The sequence below is a fragment of the Caretta caretta genome, chromosome 6 (genome assembly GCF_965140235.1).
Source record: "Caretta caretta isolate rCarCar2 chromosome 6, rCarCar1.hap1, whole genome shotgun sequence".
NCBI lineage: Eukaryota > Metazoa > Chordata > Testudines > Cheloniidae > Caretta > Caretta caretta.
Window position 1 is genome coordinate 37,800,279 of NC_134211.1, and position 20,074 is coordinate 37,820,352.

The 20,074-nt window shown below is 44.9% G+C and overlaps 1 protein-coding gene across 1 annotated transcript in view; it reads right to left on the bottom strand.

The window, feature by feature from the left end:
* Positions 1-20,074, bottom strand: part of SPON1 (spondin 1) — a 331,470-nt gene that overhangs the window by 205,552 nt on the left and 105,844 nt on the right. The window contains exon 6 of the mRNA XM_048854086.2: positions 3,413-3,561. Coding sequence (XP_048710043.1) covers positions 3,413-3,561 — 149 coding nt within the window. The remainder of the gene's footprint in view (positions 1-3,412; positions 3,562-20,074) is intronic.

Sequence of the window (20,074 nt, forward strand, 5' to 3'; positions counted from 1 at the left end):
ATCCCAGAAAGGTAAAGTTTAGCAAATACAACTTCTCATTTACAGATAATGAGGTAACTATATTCATAATTTTAATTACGAGTACCCAAAAATGACTTTTCAGTGCAGTTCTACAGAAGGTAGATACCTGGATATAGCAGTAGAGCATTTTCTAATTACTGTATTTGACATGTGCACTGCACATGGACTTGGCACCGTAAACCATAATGGCAATTTGTTGTTTTCAAGTACTGAAAACATTGCTATAAATTTTAAAGGTCTCATGCAAGTACACTATGCATCAGATCTGTGCATACTTAATATTTTTCAAACCTAACAACCTATTTTCATGCTATTTCCCCACTCTAACAATACATTCAGATAAGTATAAAAAAAGCCTAATTAGAGCTTGTCCGAAAATGTCCATCATTTCTCTGTGCCATCTACCCACACACAGAAAAAGCACCATTGTCTCCACTCCTGCTGAACTGCCATGGTACATCATGAGAGACCTAGGGCTTGTCTACACTACCCGCCAGATTTTGGCGGGCAGCAATTGATCCACCAGGGATCAATTTATCGCGTCTAGTCTAGACACAATAAATCAACCCCCGAGCGCTCCCATCGACTCCTGTATTCCAGCGCTGTGAGAGGTGCAGGCAGAGTCAACGGGGGAGTGGCAGCAGTCGACTTACTGTGGTGAAGACACCACAGTAAGTCAATCTAAGTACTTTGACTTCAGCTATGTTATTCATGTAGCTGAAGTTGCTTAACTTAGATCTACCCCCACCCAGTGTAGACCAGGGCTAAGACTCCTATAAAGCACAGCAGTGGCATTTCCAAACCTTTGGTTTTCACCCCAAAGTTTTTTGGTTTACGGGAGTTTGTTTTATCAATAAGTTGAATTTTTTTGCCAAAAAGCAGGCACTTCTCAGAAGATTTTCTTTAGTTGAAATCTTATGTTTTCTATCGAGAAAAAAAAACCCCAAAACAAAAAACACACAACCAGTTTCATTGGAGAATTTTTTAGCCTGCCTTATCCCTAATCTCTTTATGTACTATATTTTGGAGTTTAGAGTGGTTACCAACTCTAAGTAAATCCCATCTACTCTCCTTTCTTGACCCTTGAAAACTTCCCCCATAATGGCCTTTAACTGCTCATCCTACTCATATTTCAACCAGATATTAAAAAAGTCACTATGTATTGTCATTACCCTTCTTTAAAATACAGCCACATATTTAAGCATTCATGTCACACACACACAGTGTATAGTGGACTCTCAAACTCAAATCCAGTTTTGTTAAATGTCTCTTCCCACAAACCTGTCACTTTCAGATGGTACTGGATGGCTGCAGCTCTCTCCACACCAGCATAATCACAGAGGGCCAATGCACACTAAAAAGTGTTTAGCGCTGTCCAGAGAGTTTGTGGCCAGAGTGTAACCTGTATGGATTTTATATCGCCCTAGACTAGCTGGGGTGAATCTCGCCCTATGGTTGTAAGTGGCACTATTCTCACACTAGTTCTGAGCTAATCAGCATTAGAGAAAGTCTATTTTGTTTGCACTCTGAAAGCTGCTGTTTCTAAAAAAATTCAGACCAACAGTTTCCCACCGCAGTTTTCATCTGTACAGATTAGACTAGCTGACTGTACTGTACCAATCAGCTTCTGCTGAAGATACAGGTTTGTAGGATACCTTAGATTGTAAACTTTTCAGGGCAGGGACCATCTCTGCACTATATATTTGGATAGTGCCTTGCGCAGGGAAGCTGGGGCCTCTAGTCACTACTACAATTCAAATAAAATAGTAATAGTGAGGCCTTACTTACTTGGCATTTAAATCTCATTGATAAGGCATCTGAGTTTTCAGGAAACGCATTAGAAATATTGTATCTCATCCTAAAGGTGAAATTGTGCCTGTGTACATAATTATTTCTAGGTTAAGTAAAGTGCTGCATGAGACCAAGGGGTTCAGTTACTCACTAGTCACCCATTTGATACCAGAAGATGTACCCGCATTTAAATACCTAGCAGAAGGGATTCACTCAGGACACATTTTATACAAAATATAAATCCAACCATAGGAGTTACTCTTGGGGACAAAATTCTGCTGCTGAAATCATAAATCTTTCAGTGAAGATAATGACAACCCTATGTCTATATCAAATGATCGAATTCAGTCCTTAGGGTCAGATATTGCCCTCAGTCTCCACACACACCTCACTGTCCTAGATAAACCACCAGTCCACGTGTAGAAGCCTTGTTTCTCTCTCCCTGCCACATAGCAGCCTTTCCCCAAGGCTAAGAGGAACCAGCTAGAAACTACAGCCAGTAGGAGCGGCTGCCAAAGCAGGTACTTCAGACACTGAGGACTTTCTACAGTTTTGACAGGACTTTCCCTTCCATGTGCTGATAGGCTGTTTGCTCCAACACTCTCCCGTCTCTCTGTCTTCACCTCAGCTTCACGCTGCCCTGTCCTCCTCACTCCGAGTTTTTGCTTAGCTGATGCTCTCATAACTATGCCCACTCCCAAAAAATCATAACACTTGCTGTCATCATATTCTCTCTGATTGTGTGTTCTATCCCTTCCCCCACACTATATTGGTCTTGCCTAGACAGACTGTAAACTCATCAAGGCAGGGACCGTCTGCTACTCTGTGTTTGGACAGTTTCTAGCACAGCAGGGCCCTGATCTAGGTTTGTCCTTAGGCAATTCCATAACAAACACAATTAATAGTCCAAGGGAATGTTTTACTTGGATGCTTATTCTATCCCATGTAATAAAATATAAATTGTTTAAAAGCCATTTCAAAAAGTAGACTCCATTACTGATGAAGAAAAATATTGATACACAGTTAAAGCTCTTTTACTTTTAATGATGCTAATGGACTGCGTGATCAAGTTTTACTAATGCAAACTTGCAAAAATGCTACTATTTACAAGTTCTCTTCTGATTTGCTGAAACAGCATTTTTAACGTGAACACCTTTGAAAAGGTACAAATACTGCATATGCTTTGCCCACCAGAATAAGTTACAAATACAAAAGTGAAAATCAGAAGGTAAAACAGGCAAATGGCATACTGATAGCTTTTCTAGTTAGACAGTCTTCAACATGTTCCTTTTAACAGATTTTAAAAGTGCCTTGACTAACCCAGTGAAGATTCATTTTACATCACATTTCCACTTTATAGGAGCCTTGCCTATGTCAATAACTTGTCCTTACTCATACAGGCCTTCTGATTAGCTTCATTAATATTTGCCTGAGTAAGAACTGAGGATTGTTGGGTTTTTTTTTAAAGTACCAGTAGAAGGCCTTTCTAGTTTGTCCTCTTCAAAACTACTCAGTGCAATGACATTGCTGTACATGTCAAATGCCAAGTGAAAGCTAAGCTACTTTTAAAGATATTCATAATTATTTTTATTACACTCACCTGTTGTCGAATTTCTTCTTCCATTTTTACTGGGGAACCCAACTCGGCAACTTGTTTAACACCTTCACTGGCATATCCTCCATATTCCCAAAGAACATAGTTCTTGGAGTGAGAACCACCAATGATTGCCGACCAATGATTAGCTCGTCCTTTAAATAATAAAAAGAAAATTGGTTAAAAGGGAATAGGCACACTGGCTTTCAGACTGCCAACAGCCACAATATTGCAGAAGACAGGCCCTGCTACCACTCCCTGGGCCGGAGCATATTATGCCCTCTCCTATTATAGTGAAATTCTGCTTAAAGCATCCAATCCTGCCAAGTGCTGAGCATCTCTCATGAGGCTAACTGAATGTTTTCAATCCCCATGAAACCCACAGTCCAGGTCTCCTTAATGAGGAAAAAAAAAACTATTTCACTATAACAGGATACTTGAAAACTCCCAAATATTTAATTTATTTAATAATAAAATATAGAAGTGGAGAAGCAGTCAATGTTCCAGCTGGATAGGCACACATCCCCATGCTGGCCAATTGGTACAAGGCTTTACTTACAAAATTGCTTACAGGTGCATCTATATTTAACAAGTGAAAATGTTAAAAAAAGTAAAACAAAAACAAATTTATTCAAAATATATTATCCTTGACTTGAGCTTCTTTATGTAGCATAACAGGAGCCATCTCAAGCAGCCCTCTTGTGGACCAACACGGCCCTGAGGTATGCTGCCCTCCACTCCCCCTCCTGGCTCTTGCAAGAACTCTCTCCCAAGCCAGAATACTTTAAGATTCCCCACTTTGTGGGGTTATGTTTATTAAGTCTATTATGAGAAAAGAAACTTTCCCTTCACTCCTCAACTCCTGTGCTTGTTCCCCTCGACTCGGAGGTCTTGTGCTTGTTCCCCTTGACTCGGAGGTCCCCCAGCCCTCGTTCTGGGACCATGCGATACTTTGAACAGATTTCCTCTCCTTGGGTCAGGAGCTCCATGGCCTTACGTCTAACTCATATAGGCTCTCTCTGCTTGAGTCAGGAGTCCCACATGCATCATTCTGGGGTCTACACTACTAATTAAGGCCAGCTGCAGCACTCACTCAGCTTTCAACCCTGCTCCCCCTCCACCAGGGCTGAAAGTGACTAGCAAGCAGGCTAACAGTATCAGCCCTCTTCCCCTTTGCCTCTCAGGAAGCTTCTCTTATCTCCAGGCCTCCCGTGGCTACAATTCATTTTCCCCACCTGTGTAGGAAGGCCAAATGAATCACAGGTGGAGCTTGACCTCTTGCCCCTTAAAGGGCCAGTCACCTTGTGACAGAGCTTAAGCTCCCTCTTAATTTTAACTTTGGAACTTTCATGTAAGTATTTATGAGAATGGTCCATGGAGAACTCTTGTTAAATCCTTTGTGTAGTCACTTAAGACAAGAATTGTTTTCCTAACAGAGATGGTTTTCTAATAAAGATAGATCAGATTTGCATTTGGGTTAGTGCTTTATGATAGGAGGTTGCTTAATGAGGGTAGATTCTTGTGTATGTTTCATTTGATTATTGCTACTTGCACAGCCCCTATTTTGATTTCTCATGTGAAAACTGCTTAAGGAGCCCCAGTTCCCCCAGATATACAATGTCATCCATCCTGCCCAGGCACAAAATCTGTTATTTCTTCCTCAAACCACCTCTGAAGTCTTCCTACAGAAAATAACTTGCCTTTCTCAGCAGGGGGTGGTTCGTTGGGGCAGAGGTTCTAGCGGGCAATCAGGAGACAGGGGGGAGGGGGTTGGATAGGGAGTGGGGTCCCAGGAGGGAGCGGTCAGGGGACAGGGTGGGGTTGGATGGGGTGAGGGTTCTGATGGGGGCAGTCAGGGGGCAGGAAGTGGGAGGGGGCGGATGGGGGCAGGGGCCAGGCTGTTTGGGGAGGCACAGCCTTCCCTACATGGCCCTCCATATCATTTTGCAACCCTGATGTGTCCTTCAGGCCAAAAAGTTTGTCCACCCCTGCTCTACTGCATGAGCTAAAAGCCTACTGGTGGGCTAAAAGCCTAGTGGTTTTGGTGCCACGAGATGGAACATAACATCACACCCAGGAGGTATGTGGGTTACACTTGCATGTGCACTGTCTGCATACATAAACACACTCATATGGTTATGAAGCATCTATGTGTATAACAAGACTGCTGCTTACTGAGCCCCCTGGTGAAGTGGTACCTCTGCTGGCTCCCCACCTATTTTCCCCTCTCTTCAGGCCCTTTCTCTGGTTAACAGTATCCCTGCCTAGGGCTAGTTTAATACCAGAACTGGTTTACTACAGCCCAGAGTCCCAAACTAGAATCCATTAAACAACAACACAAAGAGAAAGTCCATACTTACCTCTGACATTTTCTCTCACCTCCAAAGCTCTTCTTCTATCACTTATTAGGGACACACATCCAACCCAAAACACAGTCAGGGTTTCTTCTTCACAGAGCTCACTGGGCTTTACCCTCCAAGCTTCCCAGTGCCATAGTCCTGCAAGGGCTTTTTTTATTTTTCTTTTGTTCCTACAATATCTCCCTCTCCCATTTACTACAACTCCCTACACCTCCTCCATTTGTTGCAGCCACCATCTGTTCTTTTTAGGGAATTGCCTGATTCCCCTCAGGTGGGGCTCATTCTATAATCAGGGTTGGCTGAGTCCCAGGCTCTCCAGCCTCAGGGCAAGCCACTTTGTTACAGAAAGATACAAATATAATACAATTAAATCTAGAGACTGAACCCTCCAACTGTAGACTCTTGGTCACATTTCTTCTGAAATCACAGTGAAAATGTGGATAAATATATATGAGAATGGCAAAATTAAAGTGGGAGTTAGACACTCAAGTGTAGGGTAAATAGATAATAGAATTTGCCTCTGAAAACTGAAGCTAAAGAAGAATATCTTGTTAAAGATATCCAGTTGAGGGAAGCAGAGAGAAAAAGGAAGTGTCCTTTGAATGTTTCATAGGAAGTAATTACACTAGATAACAACTTGGAAGCATTTACTTCTGATCACTAGGGTCATCTTATAAGCGGGCTGCAAATTTTTTCATGTGAAATCATGATCAAGAGGAGCACTTTTATGGCACTCTCACACTTGTTCTCTCTGTGCTTCTGCACATTTGCATTGTTCAGATCGAACCAGTGTTTCAAACCAGTTTCATCAAAGGGTTCTCTATGTTTACAGAGCCATAAGAATGGGGCAAAGAAGCAAATGTAAATGCACCTGCATTTATCCAGCTTGTTTGTTTTAATTTCTTATAGCTCTAGAGGATCATGGAAGTCCTCTAGAGTCAGGAGTGAAGGACAAGGTGATTTCAGGGGTTCTGTCCCAATTTTTTATCTTTATGATGGGAGAAAGAGGGAAAATATAAGACATGGGACAAAAATGATAGTGAAGAATCATAGAATCATAGAATATCAGGATTGGAAGGGATCTCAGGAGGTCATCTAGTCCAACCCCCTGCTCAAAGCAGGACCAATGCCCAATTAAATCATCCCAGCCAGGGCTTTGTCAAGCCTGACCTTAAAAACTTCTAAGGAAGGAGATTCTGCCACCTCCCTAGGTAACGCATTCCAGTGTTTCGCCACCCTTCTAGTGAAAAAGTTTTTCCTAATATACAACCTAAATCTCCCCCACTGCAACTTGAGACCATTACTCCTCATTCTGTCATCTGCTACCACTGAGAACAGTCTAGAGCCATCCTCTTTGGACCCCCTTTCAGGTAGTTGAAAGCAGCTATCAAATCCCCCCTCATTCTTCTCTTCCACAGACTAAACATCCCCAGTTCCCTCAGCCTCTCCTCATAACTCATGTGTTCCAGTCCCCTAAACATTTTTGTTGCCCTCCGCTGGACTCTTTCCAATTTTTCCACATCCTTCTTGTAGTGTGGGGCCCAAAACTGGACACAGTACTCCAGATGAGGCCTCACCAGTGTCGAATAGAGGGGAACGATCACGTCCCTCGATCTGCTGGCAATGCCCCTACTTATACATCCCAAAATGCCATTGGCTTTCTTGGCAACAAAGGCACACTGTTGACTCATATCCAGCTTCTCGTCCACTGTAACCCCTAGGTCCTTTTCTGCAGAACTGCTGCCGAGCCATTCGGTCCCTAGTCTGTAGTGGTGCATTGGATTCCTCCGTCCTAAGTGCAGGACTCTGTACTTGTCCTTGTTGAACCTCATCAGATTTCTTTTGGCCCAATCCTCCAATTTGTCTAGGGCCCTCTGTATCCTATCCCTACCCTCCAGCGTATCTACCTCTCCTCCCAGTTTAGTGTCATCTGCAAACTTGCTGAGGGTGCAATCCACACCATCCTCCAGATCATTTATGAAGATATTGAACAAAACCGGCCCCAGGACCGACCCTTGGGGCACTCCACTTGATACCGGCTGCCAACTAGACATGGAGCCATTGATCACTACCCGTTGAGCCCGACAATCTAGCCAGCTTTCTATCCACCTTATAGTCCATTCATCCAGCCCATACTTCTTTAACTTGCTGGCAAGAATACTGTGGGAGACAGTGTCAAAAGCTTTGCTAAAGTCAAGGAACAACACGTCCACTGCTTTCCCTTCATCCACAGAGCCAGTTATCTCGTCATAGAAGGCAATTAGATTAGTCAAGGATGACTTGCCCTTGGTGAATCCATGCTGACTGTTCCTGATCACTTTCCTCTCCTCTAAGTGCTTCAGAATTGATTCCTTGAGGACCTGCTCCATGATTTTTCCAGGGACTGAGGTGAGGCTGACTGGCCTGTAGTTCCCAGGATCCTCCTTCTTCTCTTTTTTAAAGATGGGCACTACATTAGCCTTTTTCCAGTCGTCCGGGACTTCCCCCGATTGCCATGAGTTTTCAAAGATAATGGCCAATGGCTCTGCAATCACATCTGCCAACTCCTTTAGCACTCTCGGATGCAATGCATCTGGCCCCATGGACTTGTGCACGTCCGGCTTTTCTAAATAGTCCCGAACCACTTCTTTGTCCACAAAGGGCTGGTCACCTCCTCCCCATGCTGTGCTGCCCAGTGCAGTAGTCTGGGAGCTGACCTTGTTCGTGAAGACAGAGGCAAAGAAAGCATTGAGTACATTAGCTTTTTCCACATCCTCTGTCACTAGGTTGCCTCCCTCATTCAGTAAGGGCCCACACTTTCCTTGACCTTCTTCTTGTTGCTAACATACCTGAAGAAACCCTTCTTGTTACTCTTAACATCTCTTGCTAGCTGCAACTCCAGGTGTGATTTGGCCTTCCTGATTTCACTCCTGCATGCCCGAGAAATATTTTTATACTCATCCCTGGTCATTTGTCCAATCTTCCACTTCTTGTAAGCTTCTTTTTTGTATTTAAGATCAGCAAGGATTTCACTATTAAGCCAAGCTAGTCGCCTGCCATATTTACTATTCTTTCTACACACCAGAATGGTTTGTCCCTGTAACCTCAATAAGGATTCTTTAAAATACAGCCAGCTCTCCTGGACTCCTTTCCCCCTCATGTTATTCTCCCAGGGGATCTTGCCCATCAGTTCCCTGAGGGAGTCAAAGAGGGGGCAAAGGGACTAGATTAATGGGTTAGAGAGTTCCAAGACACTAGAAATTATAATGAAATCACTAGTCAAGAGTGTGAAGATAGGGGATATAAACCCTCTGAATTGGCGGAGTAAATTTTGAAAAGTTCTGGAGACATAGAAAGAGGTAGAAAGCTATGAGGAGATCTATTAATTGAATGCAAACACAAAGATCAAGTGGAGAAACTGTTAGAGGTTAAAATGCTAGGAAAACTGAAAGTAAGCTGCCAACTGCTTAAGTATCTGATGGAGACAAGAGGAGTTTATAAATGGGGTGCCAATCGAAATGACAGAAGATGAAGTAAAGCATAGGGGATGATAAGCCGCTCATTAGCAAGAGAGAGCAGGGGAAAGAAAGCCATCAAACAGCTGTGCTTGTTGCATTTGAAAGAGAAATTCTTCCAGATAGGGTAACAATAGGATACCACATTTTTTAAACCAAACCATATATTCCAGCCTTGGTGAGGTGCTACAGATGTCAAATGTTTGGACATGTGGCAAATATATGTAAAGGGAAAATTAGATGCAGTAAATCTGGAGGGGAGCACTCCTATGACAATTTTGTGGAAGGAAGCAACTGTGGTTCAAGAAAGCATAGTGCAGCATACGGTGGTTCTATGGCAGCAAAGCAATCAAGAGAGATACAAAAATTACAAATAGCATAGCATGTGTGCAAGCTAATAAGATGCATCTAAGACCAAACGGGGAAGAGGAAAGGAAACTCAGTAAGGAGAAAGAGATAAACACAATAGAATAAATCAAAGGATATGAGTGATACAGGGGAAAATAGGAGAAGACATATTATGTGTAGACAAAGAGAGGTTTATAGCTTTTATGACTGAGGTAATAAACTGCACATCACAGACAGGGAAAAAGAGAAAATGAAAATTATAGTTAAAGCAGCAGAAAAGTACCTATGTGTTAGTAATTTATCAGTAGAGTGACTCCTTGCTTTTTTAAGAGAAGGAAATAGTAAAAGATAAATAAAATGGTACTATTTATTGTTGTAATGCACATAGCCTAATAGCACATGGACAGGAACTAAATAAAAATATCCTCGATAAGGCTAATAAACCTGATAATATTTGCATACGAGAAACAGGTTTAATAGAAAAACTAGATTTCAGAATCCCAGGATATAGCATCTATAGGCAAAATGGAGAAATATGAACTGGGAGTGAGGAAAAACCTTTCTTTATAGTTAAGAAAAACGTAAATGTATCTTGAAATTGAGGTGAAGAAACTAAATGTAAAGTAAAACGCTATTGAGATTCCAACTCAAAATAAATTTTCATCTTTGAGAACATGGACTGAAAGGAAGACACTGGATCTGATTGCTGTACGGGGAGAAGAATTTGTGCAGGCTGAACTCCAATCAAAAAGAAGAAATGCTAATATATATGCCAAAATCGCATAGGGCATGGTGGAGAGAGGCTACAACAGGGACACACAGCAGTGCCGTGTGAAAGTTAAGGAGCTCAGGCAAGCCTACCAAAAGACAAAGGAGGCAAACGGTCACTCCGGGTCAGAGCCCTATACATGCCACTTCTATGATCAGTTGCATAGCATTCTGGGGGGGGGGACCCTACCACTACTACACCACTGTCCATGGACACCTGCAAAGGGGGAGTCTCACGCAACAGGGAGGAGCATTTTGTGGATGAGGAAGAGGAGGAGGAGGAGAATGTGCAGCAGGCAAGCGGTGAATCCGTTCTCCCCAGCATCCAGGACCTTTTCATCCCCAACCCTGAAGCCGGAGAAGGCACCTCTGGTGAGTGCACATTTGTAACTACAGTACAGGGTTTAAAAGCAATAGTGTTTAATGTTTGATTTGCCCTGAAGAATTGGGATGCATTCACGGCCAGTACAGCTACTGGAAAAGTCTGTTAACTTGTCTGGGTATGGAGCAGGAATCCTCCAGGGACATGTCCATGAAGCTCTCCTGGAGGTACTCTGAAAGCCTTTGCAGAAGGTTTCCGGGGAGGGCTGCCTTATTTCATCCTCCACAGTAGGACACTTTACCACACCAAGCCAGTAGCAAGTAGTCTGGAATCATTGCAGCACAAAGCATGGCAGCGAATGGTCCTGGGTTTTGGTCACATTCAAGCAACATTCGGTCTTTATCTTTCTGTGTTAGCCTCAGAAGAGTGATATCATTCATGGTCACCTGGTTGAGATAGGGGAATTTTTGTAAGGGAACAGTAAAAGGACCCCATTCATGCTGGGTTGTTTGTGCTTGGCTAAAAGGGATCATCCCGGAGAATAGCCATGCGGTGGGGCAGGAGGAGGTGTGTGCTGCATGTCCACCCAAAAACCGCAGCCCCTTCTTTTAAATGTGAAACCCAACCAGCATTACTTGCTATGGGAAAGGAGGGCACTGCAGTTTGAAACCATTCCCACAGGTTATGAAGGCGGAATAAGCCAACCCTGCATACCAAAAGGCTTACCATGGCTGCCTGGAAACCAAATTCTGTTGCCCAGGCATGTGTGATGTGTCACCATACTGGCAGGCGCACAATATAAAAGGCAAAATGTGACCTTGTACCTAAAGTACATGTGCTGTCTCCTGTGAATTGCTTGATTCACTGTGAAAGAGCCTCCCTTTTGTTCTCAGAAATGTATCTTAAATTTTATTCTCCCTTTTTATCTCCCCCAAGATGCAAATGTTTCTATGCTCCCCCTATCATCTCCGTCCCTGAGGTTATCGTGGCTTAGAAGGCGAAAAACACCACACTCGCAATGACATGTTTTCTGAGCTCATGCAGTCCTCCTGCACTGATAGGGCACAGCTGAATGCATGGAGGCATTCAGTGGCAGAGGCCAGGAAAGAATTAAGTAAGCGCGAAGAGCAGCGGCTAGAGGTGATGCTGAGGCTAATGGGGGGAGCAAATGGACATGATGAAGCATCTGTTGGAGCTGCAGGAAAGCCAACAAGAGCACAGACCCCCACTGCATCCACTGTATAACCGCCTGCCCTCCTCCCCAAGTTCCCCTCACCCAGACGCCAAAGAATGAAGGGGGGGGGCGAGGGGAGGCTCCAGGCACCCAGCCACTCCATTCCAGAGGATGGCCCAAGCAACAGAAGGCTGTCATTCAAACAGTTTTGATTTGTAGTGTGGCTACAATATGCAATGTGGCCTTGTCCTTCCCTCCTCCCGCACCCCACCCCACCCGGGCTACCTTGTCAGTGATCTCACTTTTTTTTTAAATGAATAAAGAAAGAATGCATGGTTTCAAAACTATATTTACTTTGCCAGCTGTGATCGAAGGGGGAGGGTGGTTGGTTTACAGGGAATTAAAATCAACAAAGGGGCGGGTTTGCAGCAAGAAGAAACACACACAGCTGTCACACCATGTCAAGGTTCCTCCCCCACTCTGAACTCTAGGGTACAGATGTGGGGACCTGCATGAAAACCTCCTAAGCTTACTTTTATCAGCTTAGGTTAAAACTTCCCCAAGGTACAAATTAATTTTACCCTTTGCCCTTGGAATTTCCACTGCCACCACCAAACTTTAACTGGGTTTACTGGGAAACGTAGTTTGGACACGTCTTTCCCCCCCAAAATCCTCCCAACCCTTGCACCCCACTTCCTAGGGAAGGCTTGGTAAAAATCCTCACCAATTTGCATAGGTGACCACAGACCCAAACCCTTGGATCTTAGAACAATGAAAAAGCATTCAGTTTTCTTACAAGAAGACTTTTAATAGAAGTAAAGGAATCACCCCTGTAAAATCAGGATGGTAGATACCTTACAGGGTAATTAGATTCAAAACATAGAGAATCCCTCTAGGCAACACCTTAAGTTACAAAAAAGACACACAGACAGGGATAGCCATTCTATTCAGCACAGTTCTTTTCTCAGCCATTTAAAGAAATCATAATCTAACACATACCTAGCTAGACTACTTACTAAAAGTTCTAAGACTCCATTCCTGTTCTGTCCCTGGCAAAAGCAGCATACAGACAGACACAGACCCTTTGTTTCTCTCCCTCCTCCCAGCTTTTGAAAGTATCTTGTCTCCTCATTGGTCATTTTGGTCAGGTGCCAGAGAGGTTACCTTTAGCTTCTTAACCTTTTACAGGTGAGAGGATTTTTCTTCTGGCCAGGAGGGATTTTAAAGGGGTTTACCCTTCCCTTTATATTTATGACACACCGTCACCTGACCAGTCATGAAACTGGTGTTCAAAGCCTCTCTGATGAGCAGCACGCCTAGCTGTGCTCTTCTAATCGCCCAGGTGTCTGGCTGCTCAAAATTGGCTGCCAGGCAATTTTCCTCAACCTCCCACCCTGCCATAAACATCTCCCCCTTACTCTCACAGATATTATGGAGCACACAGCAAGCAGCAATTACAATGGGAATGTTGGTTGCGCTGAGGTCTAACCTAGTCAGCAAACAGCGCCAGCAAGCTTTTAAACATCCAAAGGCACATTCTACCACCATTCTGCACTTGCTCAGCCTCCTCCTTGAACTGCTCCTTACTACCGTCCAGGCTGCCTGTGTACAGCTTCATGAGCCATGGAATCAAGGGGTAGGCTGTGTCCCCAAGGATAACTTTTGGCATTTCAACATCGCCAATGGTAATTTTCTGGTCTGGGAAGTAAGTCCCTTCTTGCAACTGCTCGAACAGCCCGGAGTTCCTGAAGATGCGAGTGTCATGCATCTTTCCCGACCATCCCACATTGATGTCGGTGAAACGTCCCTTGTGATCCACCAGTGCTTGCAGCACCATTGAGAAGTACCCCTTGCAGTTTACATACTGGTTGGCAAGGTGGTCTGGTGCCAAGATAGGGATATGTGTTCTGTCTATAGCCCCACCACAGTTAGGGAACCCCATTGCAACAAAGCCATCTAGTATGACCTGCATATTTCCCAGAGTCACTACCCTTGATAGCAGAATGTCAGTGATTGCATTGGCTACTTGGATCATAGCTGTCCCCACAGTAGACTTGCCCACTCCAAATTGATTCCCGACTGACTGGTAACAGTCAGGTATTGCAAGCTTCCACAGGGCTATCACCACTCGCTTCTCAACTGCCAGGGCAGCTCTCATCTTGGTATTCCTGCGCTTCAGGGTGGGGGAAAGCAACACAAAGTTCAAGGAAAGTGGCCTTACGCATGCAAAAGTTTTGCAGCCACTGTGAATCATCCCATACCTGCAACACTATGCGGTCCCACTAGTCTGTGCTTGTTTGCTGGACCCAGAATCAGCGTTCCACTGTATCAACCAGCCCCACTGCCACCATGATGTCCCAATTGCCAGAGCCCGTGTTTCAGGAATGTCTGCATCCATCTCCTCATCACAATCGGCCTCGTGCTGGCGTCTCTTAGGTCGGTTCTGCACATACTCTAGGATAATGCATGACGTGTTTACAATGCTCACAACAGCAGCGGTGAGCTGAGCAGGCTCCATGCTTGCCATGGTATGGCGTCTGCATGGGTAACCTGGGAAAAAAGGCGTGAAACAATTGTCTCCCATTGCTTTCACAGAGGGAGGGGAAGGGGGAGGGGTGACTGACGATATATACCCAAAACCACCCTTGACAAAGTTTTTGTCCCATTAGGCATTGGGAACTTAACTCAGAACTCCAATGAGCAGCGGAGACTGCGGGAACTGTGGGATAGCTACCCACAGTGCACCGCTCCGTAAGTCGATGCTAGCCACGGTATTGAGGACACACTCTGCCAACTTAATGCGCTTAGTGGGGACATACACAATGGACTGTATAAAATCGATTTCTAAAAATCGACTTTGATAAAATCAACCTAATTTCATAGTGTAGACATACCCTTAGTAGTAATATAACTAAGGGAACCATGATGGCAGCAAAGTTATCTTAGGTATAACTATCTGGTCACCCTAAAGGTAGAACACAAGTACCATGGTGGAATGAGGAGTGTAACTGTCATAAATATAAAGGGAAGGGTAAACCCCTTTGAAATCCCTCCTGGCCAGGGGAAAGCTCCTCTCACCTGTAAAGGGTTAAGAAGCTAAAGGTAACCTCGCTGGCACCTGACCAAAATGACCAATGAGGAGACAAGATACTTTCAAAAGCTGGGAGGAGGGAGAGAAACAAAGGGTCTGTGTCTGTCTGTATGCTGGGTCTTTGCTGGGGATAGACCAGGAATGGAATCTTAGAACTTGTAGTAAGTAATCTAGCTAGGTATGTGTTAGATTATGATTTCTTTAAATGGCTGAGAAAAGAATTGTGCTGAATAGAATAACTATTTCTGTCTGTGTATCTTTTTTGTAACTTAAGGTTTTGCCTAGAGGGGTTCTCTATGTTTTTGAATCTAATTACCCTGTAAGATATCTACCATCCTGATTTTACAGGGGGGATTTCTTTATTTCTATTTACTTCTATTTTTTATTAAAAGTCTTCTTGTAAAAAACTGAATGCTTTTTCATTGTTCTCAGATCCAAGGGTTTGGGTCTGTGGTCACCTATGCAAATTGGTGAGGCTTTTTACCAAACCTTGTCCAGGAAGTGGGGTGCAAGGTTTTGGGAAGTATTTTGGGGGGAAGGACGCATCCAAACAGCTCTTCCCCAGTAACCAGTATTAGTTTGGTGGTGGTAGCGGCCAGTCCAAGGACAACGGGTGGAATATTTTTTACCTTGGGGAAGTTTTGACCTAAGCTGGTAAAGATAAGCTTAGGAGGTTTTTCATGCAGGTCCCCACATCTGTACCCTAGAGTTCAGAGTGGGGGAGGAACCTTGACATGGTGGCATAGTGGTGGGATTAACCTGAAATCATTTTGAGATCCAGTTGAGATTTTTTGAACTAGAAATACAGATTTTAAAAAGGAAATTTTTTTTCCTTTGGAAAGGAAGTCCAGAAAGCAGCTGAAACTGAAAGCAGCTTGGTTTTTCTCTGCTTTGTGGCCAAGCAGAGACAAAAGGGGATTATCTTTGTGAATTGCAGGTTTTCTTTGCCTGGAGACAGGGTACTTAACTCCTGCAGGGAAATTCACAGTCTTCCAACCCAGAGTTTTTTTTTTTTCTTTTCTTCCTAAAAGTAAATAGGGGGTGTGTGTTCTACCCATTTGCCTGGAGACAAAAGTGGCAGGGTTTTTTTTTAGGATTTTGATTTTTTTGTTTTACAAGGAGCACAGGTTTGAAAAGGAATTTTTTTTTTCCTTTGGGTGCTGGTAAGCAGGTTTCCAAGTAGTTGGAGGTTTTTTGCTTTGATTTGGGCCCAGAGCAGAGACAAGGGAATTGTCTTTTTCTGTAGGCTGACAATCACTATCAGAGAATAGGTATTCTATTCCAGCACAGCAAAATTTTACAGCCAAGTTTTGTTTGTTTATTTCTAAACCTTGGGTGTAAAGTTAGTTAAAAACAGAGAGGTTAGAATGACAAAATCCACGGCTCGACAAAAGCTGGAACTAGCCAGATTTCAGGCTGCGGAAAAACAAAGGGAACATGAAAGACAGATAGAACTCATGCGGCTGAAAATGGAAGCAAGGGACAAAGAAATGGAAGCAAGGGCCAAAGAACTGGAGGAGAAGGAAAAAGAGAGGAAGCATATGGAGGAGGTGGAGAAGATAAAGGCTCAGCGGAATATCCCAACAAACCCTAGCAATCCTTCTCCAAGTACCACTTCCCATCCCAGAAAGTTCCCCACCTACAAGGCAGGTGATGATACTGAGGCCTTCTTAGAAAACTTCGAAAGGGCCTGCCTTGGGTACAACATCTCTACTGACCAATACATGGTAGAGCTGAGGCCGCAGCTCAGTGGACCCTTAGCTGAGGTGGCAGCTGAAATGCCTAAAGAACACATGAACAAGTATGAACTGTTTAAATCCAAGACGAGAGTCAGAATGGGGATAACACCCGAGCAGTCTCGTCAGAGGTTCAGAGCCCTAAGGTGGAAACCAGACATGTCATTTACCCGACATGCCTACCACATTGTGAAACATTGGGATGCCTGGATATCAGGAGCAAGTGTTGACTCTCCAGTAAATTTGCCCTTCCTAATGCAAATGGAACAATTCTTAGAGGGTGTTCCTGAGGAAATAGAAAGATACATCCTAGATGGGAAACCCAAAACTGTAATTGAGGCAGGAGAGATTGGAGCCAGATGGGTGGAGGTGGCAGAGAAGAAGAAAACTGGTCGCAGTTGGAGCGGAGACCAGAAGGGACCACCCCAGACCACACCCTATTACCGGGGGCCGCCCAAAGCCCCACCTACCTCCCAAAGAACCCTCCAGACTCCTTATCGTCCCACCACCCCGTTCTCCAGCAACCCTCCTCACCCCAGTGACCCGTCAGCTGGACGATGTTTTAAATGTAACGAGCTGGGGCATGTAAAGGCCAACTGCCCCAAGAACCCCAACAGATTACAGTTCATTGCACCGGAATCACACCAGAGGTCCACAGGCCCAGATACCTCCCAGATACCCTTGGAGCGGAGGGAAACTGTGAGTGTGGGCGGGAAGAAGGTCACCGCGTGGAGGGACACCGGAGCACAAGTGTCAGCTATCCATGTTTCCTTAGTGGACCCCAATTTAATCAACCCAGAGATCCAAGTGACGATTCAACCCTTCAAGTCCAACTCTTTCAATTTGCCTACAGCCAAGTTGCCTGTCCAGTACAAGGGCTGGTCAGGAATGTGGACTTTTGCAGTCTATGATGATTATCCCATCCCCATGCTGTTGGGGGAAGACTTGGCCAAGCATGTGAAGCAGGCCAAGAGGGTGGGAACGGTCACCCGCAGCCAGGCTAAACAAGCCGTGAGGCCTAGCTCTGTTCCGGAAACTTCTATCAGGACCCAGTCAGAGGTGATGGACCTGGACCCCAGGCCAATGTCTGCAACAGCAGTAGTGGATCCAGTCCCAGAGACCCAGACGGAACCAGTCCCAGAACCGGAACGAGCTGAACAACCAACACCAGACCCCGTGTCAGCACTGAATCCAGTACTTGCAACCTCAACACCAGAGGGCTCCTCCGAACCTGAACTGGCAGCAGCCGATAACCCTACACAAGAGGCTCAGCCGGAGCCTGAATCCCAACATAGTGCACCAGCGGAGAGCGGTTTACAGTCAACAGAAACAGCTCCATCCCCTATATCGCTTCCAGAGGGACCAAGCCTAGGTCCACAATCCAATGAGGAACTGATGTCCCCAGCATCAAGGGAACAGTTCCAGACCGAACAGGGAGCAGATGAAAGCCTCCAGAGAGCTTGGACGGCGGCACGGACCAACCCACCGCCTCTCAGCTCTTCTAATCGATCCAGAGAATTAAAGGTTTGTCAGTTTACAGCCCAGGGAGGAGACGACGCTGAGTGGCCTGAAGGTGTCTATTACGAAGGGAAATGTGCTGGTGGTGTGGAAGAGGTGAACCTCTCCATGACCCTTGGGCATATGCAGCGACAGCAGATCCAGGAGCTGTGCACTAGCTACGCGCCAACGTTCTCAGCCACCCCAGGACTGACTGAACGGGCATACCACTCCATTGACACAGGTAATGCTCACCCAATTAGGGTCCAACCTTACCGGGTGTCTCCTCAAGCTAAAACTGCTATAGAACGGGAGATCCAGGATATGTTACAGATGGGTGTAATCCGCCCCTCTGAAAGTGCATGGGCATCTCCAGTGGTTCTAGTTCCCAAACCAGATGGGGAAGTACGTTTTTGCGTGGACTACCGTAAGCTAAATGCTGTAACTCGCCCAGACAACTATCCAATGCCACGCACAGATGAACTATTAGAGAAACTGGGACGGGCCCAGTTCATCTCTACCTTGGACTTAACCAAGGGGTACTGGCAGGTACCGCTAGATGAATCTGCCAAGGAAAGGTCAGCCTTCATCACACATCTCGGGCTGTATGAATTTAATGTACTCCCTTTCGGGCTGTGAAATGCACCCGCCACTTTCCAAAGACTTGTAGATGGTCTCCTAGCGGGATTAGGAGAATATGCAGTCGCCTACCTTGACGACGTGGCCATATTTTCGGATTCCTGGGCAGACCACCTGGAACATCTACAAAAAGTCCTTGAGCGCATAAGGGAGGCAGGACTAACTGTTAAGGCTAAGAAGTGTCAAATAGGCCTAAACAGAGTGACTTACCTTGGACACCAGGTGGGTCAAGGAACTATCAGCCCCCTACAGGCCAAAGTGGATGCTATCCAAAAGTGGCCTGTCCCAAAGTCAAAGAAACAGGTTCAATCCTTCTTAGGCTTGGCTGGTTATTACAGACGATTTGTACCGCACTAGAGCCAAATTGCTGCCCCACTGACAGACCTAACCAAAAAGAAACAGCCAAATGCTGTTCAGTGGACCGAAAAGTGTCAGAAGGCCTTTAACAAGCTTAAAGCGACACTCATGTCTGACCCTGTACTAAGGGCCCCAGACTTTGACAAACCGTTCCTAGTAACCACAGATGCGTCCGAGCGTGGTGTGGGAGCAGTTTAATGCAGAAAGGACCTGATCAAGAATTCCACCCTGTAGTGTTTCTCAGCAAAAAACTGTCTGAGAGGGAAAGCAACTGGTCAGTCACTGAAAAAGAATGTTACGCCATTGTCTATGCTCTGGAAAAGCTACGCCCATATGTTTGGGGACGGCGTTTCCACCTGCAAACCGACCATGCTGCACTGAAGTGGCTTCACACCATCAAGGAAACTAACAAAAAACTTCTTCGGTGGAGTTTAGCTCTCCAAGATTTTGATTTCGACATCCAACACATCTGAGGAGCTTCTAACAAAGTGGCTGATGCACTCTCCCGTGAAAGTTTCCCAGAATCAACTGGTTAAAATCGTCCTTGAGATGTGGAAAATATTGTTAGTCTTTATGTACTTGGTAGTATATTTAGAGATGCATGTTCTTATTAACTCTGTTTTTCCTAGAGCTCCAGGAAGAAATCCCAGCCAGTGTTTCACCCTAGCTGAGATTTGGGGGGGCGTGTCATAAATATAAAGGGAAGGGTAAATCCCTTTGAAATCCCTCCTGGCCAGGGGAAAGCTCCTCTCACCTGTAAAGGGTTAAGAAGCTAAAGGTAACCTCGCTGGCACCTGACCAAAATGACCAATGAGGAGACAAGATACTTTCAAAAGCTGGGAGGAGGGAGAGAAACAAAGGGTCTGTGTCTGTCTGTATGCT